Raw genomic sequence first — 10937 nt, forward strand, 5'->3', positions numbered from 1 at the left:
ACTTAAAAGCCTAATTACCTAATTATATAATAAATCTTGAGAGATGCTGAATTAGTTGAAGGGATATATTTCATTAAATAACCAACTACAAGCCTAAAGATCTCATAATCTTGTTTGACTACCTGAATTTTATCCCTACTAAAGAGACCCGTGCAGTACGGTTTTAGTCCTTTTTGTTTATCTAACTCCCTCGCCTCCCTCAGCTTTCATGGTAATACCATCAATAGCATCAATCATGTAGATAAATACCCCAGTCGAGTCTCTGCCATGACTCAGCGCATCTGCGCCACGTTACACAATAGTGCAGGGACAAGTTCTGTTATTCAGAACAAGAGCATGATTACAAGAGAGATATTTTAAAAACAGTTTGCTTTTATAAAACCGTTCAAAAAACAAGAAATGACAAGTGATTCACTTACTTTTAAGACACAGTGTGTCTAAATATTATTTGGACAGAAGGCAAGCAGGACACATACACAGGCACAGACACACCAAAAGTTTGGAGTAACAGTTTTAATGTAACAAACTATTCCGAGAATTGGAATTTTATGTAACGCAGACACGTGTCATGATACAATAAAATGTACCAGTGCTGTAAACTAACTATCAACACTCTTGGAAAGCAATTTGTCTAATCAAATGGACAGAAAAAACCTGAACTAAGTGACTAAACATCTAGTGTTTGCTAAGCTCACGACTGCTACATTGGCGTCTCATTAATATGACTGTGAAAATTGCTGGAATATATTGAAGTAAGTAAGTAAGTAAGTAAGTAAGTAAGTAAGCAAGTAAGTAAGTAAGTTAATAAATAAATGGTAGTTAAACCTGGCTATTAACCTTTATGTGTACAATCATTAATTGCTTTTTTTTTCTTCTAACTGTGCTAGCGTCACCATGTGATAACCAATAACCTCTCACAACAAGAACAAGAAAAAATGCACCAATGACCAACAAATCGAACACAACAACAAAAAAAAAGTAAATAAAACTTAAACATAAATAGAATTAATTTATCTGAATGTGGAAGTTTCATTTAAGCAGATGGAAAACGTGCTTAAAAAAATACGTTACTCCACGGCAGTAGGTGGCGCTAAAGGTGGCGATAACGTTAGACAGCATGCAATATAATTCGAAGAAGAATAATTTCATAAAGTTCTCAGAAGGCAGAATATAAGACTGTTGTTGTTGTTTACTTTTTTCTAATTTATTTACTGTTAAGGTGCTTTATTGTAACCTACATGATGTCATCTGTCACAGCTAACGGGAATTGTAACGACGTAGCAGTGGTAAGAGAAATAAACCCTTTGTAATGTACTAATGCTAACATCTGTCATGTGTTATAACATCATTATAACTGTACAATTATTAACTAAATATAGACCTGTTTTATTTCATTCACTCCGCCATGTATACAGAAATTATTTATAGTTATTTATATTCATTATTGAAAATTTGCTTTTTCACGTGTGTGTGTGTGTGTGTGTGTGTGTGTGTGTGTGTGTGTGTGTGTGTGTGTGTGTGTGTTCACTGCTGTATATGTATGTGTGTGTGAGTGTTTGAGTGTGTGTGTGTGAGTGTTTGAGTGTGTGTGTGAGTGTGTTTGAGTGTGTGCATGTTTGAGTGTGTGTGTGTTTGAGTGTGTGTTTGAGTGTGTGTTTGAGTGTGTGTTTGAGTGTGTGTTTGAGTGTGTATTTGAGTGTGTATTTGAGTGTGCATGTTTGTGAGTTTGTGAAAGTGACGTGACATACAGCTAAGTAGTGTGACCCATACTCAGAATTAGTTCTCTGCCTTTAACCCATCCAAAGTGCACACACACAGCATTGAAAACACACACTGTGAAAACACACACACCGTGAACACACACATACACAGCAGTGAACACACACACTGTGAACACACACACTGTGAACACACACACAGAGCAGTGGGAAGCCATTTATGCTGCGGGACCCGGGGAGCAGTTGGGGGGCTCGGTGCCTTGCTCAAGGGCACCTCATTCGTGGCCGACCCGAGACTCGAACCCACAGCCTTAGGGTCAGACTCTTTAACCATTAGGCCATGACTTTTGTGTGAGTTTGTGAGTGTGTTTGTGAGTTTGTGTGTGTGTTTGTGAGTTTGTGTGTGTGTTTGTGAGTTTGTGTGTGTGTGTGTGTTTGTGAGTTTGTGTGTGTTTGAGTGTGTTTGTGTGTGTTTGTGTGTATTTGTGTGTGTGTGTTTGTGAGTTTGTGTTTGTGTGTGTTTTTTGAGGCCATCCTTAAAAATATTTTGGTTTGCAGTAACAGTAAAAAAAAAAAAAAAAAACGTCGGTAGGTAGGTCTATATTTTTTTTTTCAAGTTTCAATGTAAAAAAAGTACAGTTTTGGTGATGGTGATTACGTAGGTATGACTTTAAACAAATCAGCATATCGTGACGTCACTGACTGGGTCTTCAACCCGTGCCTTTGGGCGCATCATTGCAAACCTTATTTTGATGCTGGGCACAGCTTTTTCCAGAACTTCGTGCCAAGTTAAAGCAGTGTTGAGCTGTTTTAATGAATTTTTTAGATGTATTATGGCGCCCGAACCCGTATGACTTTGAACGGTGACCGCAAACATTTTGTTTACTGCAGCCGCAGCCATCATTACCAAGTGTGAACCGTTGACTCCGACAGTGAATGAGAGAATGAGACGAAGCGAACACACAGGCCATAGTGTGACATCCGGTAACCAATAGTGTAAACATAGATGATGTCACGGGTTTTTATTTAAAAGAAAGAACGTAGCCTTCGTTTGTATGTAGACCTAGGCAATTTGTATATTTACAATACTTGCTAAAATATAATTTATTTTATTTTATTACTTTTGTATTAGTTGTTAGAAAAGTAAAAAAAAAAATTGCTCGGTCTTAATGCAAATTTACAGCCGGCAAGTCGGTCAAGCAAAAAAATTATAATGATTTGAGTCGGTCCTAAATTGACAGGGTCGGTCGGGGTACAGCAAACAAGAATATTTTTAAGGATGGCCTGAGTTTGGGTTATATTAAGCACCAAGTAAAAATTCACTTATCAGATTGAATGTGCAATATGAAAAAGCAGGACATTTGGGAAGCGTACAGATCGGATTAACTTTGTCAGGTGTCAAAATCTGATGGCGAAACATCTGGGGTAGAAAATCTCCAAAGTGAGTTCTTGTGTAGTGTTTCCAGATAAGATAATGCTGACCTCGTCTACTACATGAGCATCAGAACTGGACCATGGAGCAGCGAAAGAAGGAGGTCTAATCCCATGAAGCTAATTTTCTTGTACATCATGTGCGCCACTTATCTGGGGAAGACATGACACCACTATGTACTATGCAAAGAAGGCAAACAAGAGTCAAGAAGAGTCAAAAGGCTTTTATTGTCATTTCAACCGTATAAAGCTGACACAGTGCAGCAGTGTGCAACAGTGTGAGACAAACAGACAATATAACCACTACAGGACAAATACACAGAAGAACGCTGACCAGTGCAGCATACTGTATATTATAAAGTACATTATGCAACTAGAGCAATTGTAAAAGTATACAAACTTCTATACTTGTGTGTAGCAGTTTGATGAGGTTTTGAAATGTTGTGTGCAAAAACAGCACTTGAGTGAGTGATTGATTTGTACAGTCCAGTGTAGTTCACACAGGTGTGTGTGTGTGTGTGTGTGTGTGTGTGCGCGCATACATTGTTGCAGATCGAGTACACAACCTTCATGCCCATAGTATTCCTTAATCTCACTGGCCTCTTAGCATGATGAAAAAAAAACTATTCAGGAATGGTTTGAAGGACATTAAAAAAAGTTCAGGGTGTTGACTTGGCCTCCAAATTTCCCAGATTTCAATATGTAATCTGTATGATGTGCCGGAATTTATTGAAGTTTAATCCATGTAGGCCCCACATCACAACTTAGAGGATTTTAAGGAACAACTGCTATTGGCTTAGTTCTTCTGAGGTCTTCGACGGGTCAGATCAGTTTTGGCAGCACAAGGGGGAGCGATACAATATTAATCATATCTACATTTATATATAGTGTGTGTGTGTGTGTGTGTGTGTGTATAATGGGAAGTGTTTGCTACAACTACTACTTCACCTATGTATTATTTACAGGATAAGGAACATCCCCGCCTGCTCATCCCTGAACTGTGCAGACTCTTCTATCAGCTGGGATGGGTAACAGGAACAGGAGGTGGAATCAGCCTTAGACATGGGTCGGTCACATCACTCTTATTCAAGCCATAGTTTGAAGTTGAACATCATTCCACATTTTTAGTCAGATTTTGAAGTAAATGTATTTATGGAAATATGGCTTTGTGACAGGAATCACATTTATATCGCCCCCTCTGGAGTTCAGAAGGAAAGAATACAAGTAAGTGATTTCTGTCTTTGTCTTAATAAATATTCCTGTCTTCACTTTGGATACGTGTGTGTGTGTGTGTGTGTGTGTGTGTGTGTGTGTGTGTGTGTGTGTGTGTGTGTGTGTGTGTGTGTGTGTGTGTGTGTGTGCATGAGTGTGTGTGTGAGTGTGTGTGTGCGTGAGTGTGTGTGCGAGAGTGTGTGTGTGTGTGTGCGCGAGAGTGTGTGCGCGAGAGTGTGTGCGCGAGAGTGTGTGCGCGAGAGTGTGTGCGCGTGAGTGTGTGAGTGTGAGTGTGTGAGTGTGTGTGCGCGTGAGTGTGTGTGCGAGTGTGTGTGTGTGTGAGTGTGTGTGTGTGAGTGTGTGTGTGCGAGTGTGTGTGTGTGCGAGTGTGTGTGCGAGTGTGTGTGTGTGTGTGTGTGTGTGTGTGTGTGTGTGTGTGTGTGTGTGTGTGAGTGTGTGAGTGTGTGTGTGAGTGTGTGTGCGCACTAATGACGATTTCCCTAAAAGCTGTATAAAATCTAAGGAGCACTGGGCCTCGGTTAAGCTTTATTACCGTGTGAGAGGAGACATTATTAAACCATGATAAAGGAGAGGGTGATTATTTATGAAGTCGATTATTTTCCAATAACAGAAGTTTAGTTTTTTTCTAAAAAACTAATTTCTAACTTATTTTTTATTTCTAAACGTACGATCCATCATCCTTTGTTTTAAAAATCAATTTATAGTTGTATTCAATGTTGTGATACATCTGAATCAAGTTAGTTCCTGTTACCAACTTTTTTCACTCTTGAAGTGAATTAGACAAAAAAAGAACACACACACACACACAAACACACACACACAATTTATCTCTTCACCTCCAAACCACAGTTGTCTGTGCATAGTCCTTCATCCTGACAACTTTCCACCGGTGGAAAACCACTTTACAGCTTTACCTCTGCATGTCAAGTGAAATAAACATCGACTTACATAAAGCCTCACCATAACAATAATTGCATGTTTTTTTGAATCTGTTCTTGTGCCACATCTGTCATGCAAGTTCCTCTTCTAGCTGTTGCTATAGAAATGTAATTTACTCAAACAAGCACATTAATATATACCTTGCAGCTGGCACCTCTGTCTGTGCTGTTATAGAATATTAATCAGCATCTGCCGAACAATTAGAAATTCAGCGGCGCTGTATAACAGTGTTCTACAACAGCATCACTGTTTGTCTGCAGCCAGAGGACATGTTTGTGTGTGACATTGAGGAACAGGACATCAGCACTCCTCCTGCATGCAAAAACCTAAAGAAGAGCCAGTGCACACCGCTGTTCATGAACGCATACACCATGAGGGGTAAGAGTATACACAGACGCACACGGCGCTTTGCGTAGCTTGCTCACCCTTGCCATGTTTAAAGCTCTTTGTTATCATCATGTGCAGGAGCTCAAGCGGTCATCCATACACACTCCAAAGCCGCCGTCATGGCCACCTTGCTGTTTCCTGGCAAAGAGTTTCGCATCACACACCAAGAGATGATCAAGGGGATTCGCAGAGGAAACTCAGGCTCAAATTTCAGGTTGGAATAAACACCATTTTGCAATAATCTACATTTCGTGAACGTTCCATTGACCCTGTGATCGTGTTAATGAATAAAAGTTCACAAGGACTGAACTCACAGGAACGCCAGAACACCGACAGCTGGGTACGAGATCCATTAAAGCAGGTTGTTATATTAAGGACGCTGACAACTTGTAAAGTTTCAAACTGTTCCTAAACTGCACATTATAAGACAAAACACACAATAGGAACATCCCAGGATTTTATCACACACTGTTTTATCTATTTTTAAAATCGATGGCAGAGCTTAAGGCAGTTATCTTGTACCTCTGCTGCCCAGAGATGCTCCCAGAGGCAGAATGTATCAGTATCATACAATATATCATGGTATCAGCTTGATTTGTATGTTATTTTGTGAAAGATGCACCCAGATGCTGTTATGTAGATGTTTATGTACAGGATGAATAAAAAAAATCTCATTTTTGCATTGTATTTCCAAAAGGATCTCAGGTTTAAGGTGCTAACAGTACACTGTGTTGTTGTATTGTAACGTATTGATTTGACTCAGCTTTGTGCAAGAAAGCTTTCACCTGTTGGCTTAGCAATCAATCATCACATCTCTGACATCCTGAAAACACCAAAGCCCTGTTTACTGGTACAATATAAATGTATATATACACAATCCAATCAAAGCTGAGGTTCTAATGAGGGTAATCATTTTAATACGCCATTAAATCTATCCTTTGTGTTGGTTTACTTTTATCATCAGAAACTAAAGTCACAATGTGGACCTTTAAAGCGATCCAGTTAGAAAACAGAATTCACGTCACAGCTTTAAATCTTTTTGAACCCAGAATACTATATAACCAAATATATACATCACATTACATCACATGCATGTGCAGTTCTTTGCATCCTCACCGAATTTCTGCTGAATATAAAAACGCTGACATTTACTCAGGTTAATTCCCTTCCTGCATTTGACTCAGAACGTTAGTCCGATACCAGTCCATTATCTGCTTATTATACACCGATCAGCCATAACGTTAAAACCACTGAGTGGCGAAATGAGTCCAATCTCACGATTTACAGGCATTAAAAGGATCTGCTGCTGCTTGGGGGCAGATACCACAGCACACCTCCAGAGGTTTTGTAAAGTCTGGGCCTTGTGGGTCAGAACAGTGGAAGGATCCAATATTAGGCAGGTGGTTTTAATGTTATGGCTGACCGGTGTATATTATGTAGATAATGAATTGGTATCAGACTAAGACTGTGAAGCAGATGTGCAGATGCAGGAGGGGAATTGACCTCAGTAAATGTCAGCATTTAATATTCAGCATTAATTCGGTGAGGATGCAAAGCCTCCTAATCACATGGCACAAAAGGAGGGTTTGTTTTTGTTTTTGTTATGTTTTTGGTCCAATTCCTAATGAGCTTTAATGCTGGTAACAGTAAGAAGCAGGTTAAAGCAAGCAGCAGCCTTGTTACTCTGTTCCTAAGTCTCAGGCATCTATAATGCGTCATCATCTCATTTTTCTCTTCCCATCTGTTTGCTAATTAAAATGATATCATAATCGGAGATTACAGCGAGTACTTCTAAAAAGTTTTAAACATCCCTAAACGGCGCATTAAATGACTTGACACACAAAAGGACAGGAAATCAACATTCTAACCCATTACACTCTGCCTTCAGACAAGAGCGTGTCCGCTGGGTAAGCACCGACTCTCACAGGCTGGAGTAACCCTTCTCAAACAAAAGTTCTGTTGGTAGCAAGTCTTGAAGTTCTAGCCTTAAATGTGCAAATTTTACGGTCCACGGATTGATCTTCTGCACCGCATTGTTGTTTGATCGTCTTCTATAAGACTGTTAAATGTCACATGGGTAAAAGAACAGAAGAATCGCTGAGGCTGCGTTCTGTTTTTATCTTTCAGAGCTGTGGAAATCAGTCAGGGACCCCATTTGCAATTTTAATGCAGCTCTAATAGTTTTTTTGCTATGTCTTATTTTGTTAGATCGGTTTGTCTGTAAGGGCAACGTTACTGCCTCACAGCTCCGTAATCCCTGATCCAAACCTCAGCTCGGGTTTCTGTCTGCAGCGATGTCTATGTGATGATTATTTCGGTTCTCTAGGTTTGTTTACATGTATTGCTTGCATCAGTGACCTTAACCAGGATAAACCAGGATAAAAATACTTTTCTCACACAAATGAATAGGAAAGGATCGATAGAAGACCGAGGTGTGTCAGCCAGTGACTCCATTGACATTCATTTTAAACCCTTGGTTTTCTTCCACGCTTGTTTTATTCTTAGTTTGTTTAATTTATCAGTCTTTATTATTAATAATACATCTAAATGTTGTAAAATAATACTAAAATAATCTTCCTTTATTGCCCTTGTATTTATTTATTTAAGGGGGCTCATGTTGAAATCTCAGACTGATATCATCCATGTAGTCTTAATTGTAAATAAACATACAAACGGGAGCTTATTTGCTATGGACTGGTAACAAAAGCAGCTTAAATACATCCCTGCAAACCGCACCGAATACAACCGGATATATACGCTCACTGGCTCACAGCTAACATTTGGCTTCCACGCTTTGCTTCTTTGTGCCTTAAGGTACGACGAGACGCTGGTGGTACCCATCATCGAGAACACACCAGAGGAAAAGGACCTGAAGGAGCGCATGGCCAGAGCTATGGAGGAGTACCCAGAATCCTGTGCTGTGCTCGTCAGACGGCACGGAGTCTACGTGTGGGGGGACAGCTGGGAGAAAGCCAAGACCATGTGAGATACCAGACCATACACTGACTACATTATCATATATAACACTGTTGCTCATTTCTGCAAGTTTTCACACTGAATTTGTTCACCAAGTGCCTGAAGGGAAACGCTGCTAAAGTGTTGTGCTGTTGTCATTTATTTGGTTTCGAGGTAATTACACTAGCAGCGGGGGTTGGAAGAAATAATAACTCCTCTATCCAGTTCTGTCTAGTTATAGGAATAATTAGGGTGCAACTGTTGGAATACATCAGTAATCCATCAGGTTTGATTAGGATGAGTGCTCGCCAATAGTAAGTGAATCTGGCAGCACACAGCTCCTAAAGGCACAGTTCCAAGGAAACTGCAGAGATTCCTGGATAAATAGTTATATGGTAGTTTCCAAAACTTAGAACCCAAAAAAAAGTCTACAAAAGTTGCAGTACAGAAGTCAGAAATGGTTCAAATGTGGCGCTGTAAAAACAGACTGTTTTCAGAATTCTGAAAATCACATTTTTAGTAATTGTTAGAAATCTAGTTCAGAAGCACAATCTCAATATTTTCAGAATTTATTTATTTATTTACCTTTACAGCATCTGGTAGACGCCCTTATCCAGAGTGACGTACAAAAGTGCTTAAGTCTCTATCGTTGGAGGCACTCTTGTTCATTAGGTTACATACTTCGCTTTCTTGCTTTGTTTTTATCCATCAATGTTAAAACCGCTTTCTGCTAATGTCACACATGCGCATTGAACACTCTCTCCTCCCATATTGACAAGACAAGCCCCTTTCTGCTCATTGGCTACACGTTAGTTTTGTTTTTGTTTTGTTTGGAGGCCCAACGCAGTTTTCTGAAGCATTTCTCAAACAACGGAGACCCCACCTTTAAGATACCATGAACCTAAATCTTTTTTTTTTTAAATACACACATACAACACGATAACAGCAAGATAACACTGTAATAATTTGCTCTCGACTATAGTTTGACGGCACACATAGTTCACATTTAAAATATATTTTCATCAAATGCCACCGGTTAGGTTACTTTACCTTCTATAGACTTTCCTAGCGTAAACGTTCCCCTCATTAGATTGGCTTCAGACCGTCTGAGTATGAGCAGCACATAACTCATCCAGCCATCAAACGGGGCGTATTTGGCTGTAATCACTGCTGCCAGCATGGATGTAATTAGTTATTGAGCTAAAGGCGCAATTACCTTTTTACACAACAATTTAGTTTTCCATAACATTTGTAAAATAACGAACATTAGTGACTTGTGCAGTGTGTCCAGTAGTGCTGGTGTCAGTGTAGTATGTATGTATGTATGATGGATCTGACAGCATGGTAATAATTTTTTTTATGTCTTTTTTTTTTTTTTACGATGTCTAATCACGCAGTCTCACTCACCCTGTCTAATCATCTTTGCCGTTTTCTTTCCCCCCAGGTGCGAATGTTACGACTACCTGTTTGACATCGCTGTGCAGATGAAGCAGTGCGGTTTAGACCCATCCGCACTTCCCACCGAAGCTAAAGGCATTATTTGATCTGACTCACTGCTGATGTCTGGATGACGCTCACATTTCTGTTAGGAGAAGCAGACAATGAGGCACAAAATTGAATACCGTTAATCAGAAACATTCAGTCTTCACCAATCAGATATCAGCCGACACGATGCACGATACTTCTCACAAATATAATTACGAATATTTCGTGATTAAGGACGATAAAGAGATCTCTGATTGACTGCGTGCTCACAGCAGCCTCTAAAGTGACACATGATAGAAAAATGCATCCTAATTTTTAGGGGTTAAAAACAAAAATAACGTCTTGTACTATTTTGTAATGTGCCTGATGATATATGAATACATGATTCACTATGACATTAAAGGACATGCCATTTGGAAATTCCTGTTATGCCATTAAAAAAAAATGTGTGATTTTTCTTAGAATGAAAAGAATGTCAAGGGTTTTCTGCCACACACAGAAAACCCTTTATCCTATTAAAGCATTCCATTCCATCAGTAGCTGGTTTCTTGAATTAAGCTATTAATGCTGACTCACTACAAGACTGCTTATTGCAGTTTTTCTTTTCTTTAAAAAGTCAGCCTTTGCTTGAGTTCTGAGGCTATAAATCTGAGCCTCATCCCCATTGACTCATTTAGCGTCGATGTGGGATGTACGACATGTTTTTTTGCGTAGGATTTTGTCATCATTTGATTTATTTATTTTTTTCTTCCCAAACGTGGTGGGTCGTTGATTTGGACTTGGCGCAGA

At 39.4% G+C, this 10937-nt stretch overlaps 1 protein-coding gene across 1 annotated transcript; it reads left to right on the forward strand.

Annotated features, from left to right (window-relative positions):
• The first annotated feature begins 1113 nt into the window (after nt 1–1113).
• Nucleotides 1114–10684, forward strand: LOC113636720 (APAF1 interacting protein). Its single transcript, XM_027136989.2, has 7 exons — nt 1114–1286; nt 4115–4215; nt 4325–4373; nt 5582–5699; nt 5787–5922; nt 8523–8690; nt 10108–10684. Exons 1-7 carry the CDS (start codon nt 1239–1241, stop codon nt 10205–10207), a joined length of 720 nt encoding a protein of 239 aa, XP_026992790.1. The 5' UTR covers nt 1114–1238; the 3' UTR covers nt 10208–10684.
• Nucleotides 10685–10937: the final 253 nt, after the last annotated feature.

This window comes from Tachysurus fulvidraco, chromosome 1 (genome assembly GCF_022655615.1).
Source record: "Tachysurus fulvidraco isolate hzauxx_2018 chromosome 1, HZAU_PFXX_2.0, whole genome shotgun sequence".
Classification (NCBI taxonomy): domain Eukaryota; kingdom Metazoa; phylum Chordata; class Actinopteri; order Siluriformes; family Bagridae; genus Tachysurus; species Tachysurus fulvidraco.

Coding starts and splice junctions, on each gene's coding strand:
- LOC113636720 (XM_027136989.2), top strand. CDS start 1,239: ATGATGTCATCTGTCACAGCTAACGGGAATTGTAACGACGTAGCAGTG. Junction 5,700..5,786: donor GAACGCATACACCATGAGGG/GTAAGAGTATAC, acceptor CATCATGTGCAG/GAGCTCAAGCGGTCATCCAT. Junction 5,923..8,522: donor AACTCAGGCTCAAATTTCAG/GTTGGAATAAAC, acceptor TTGTGCCTTAAG/GTACGACGAGACGCTGGTGG.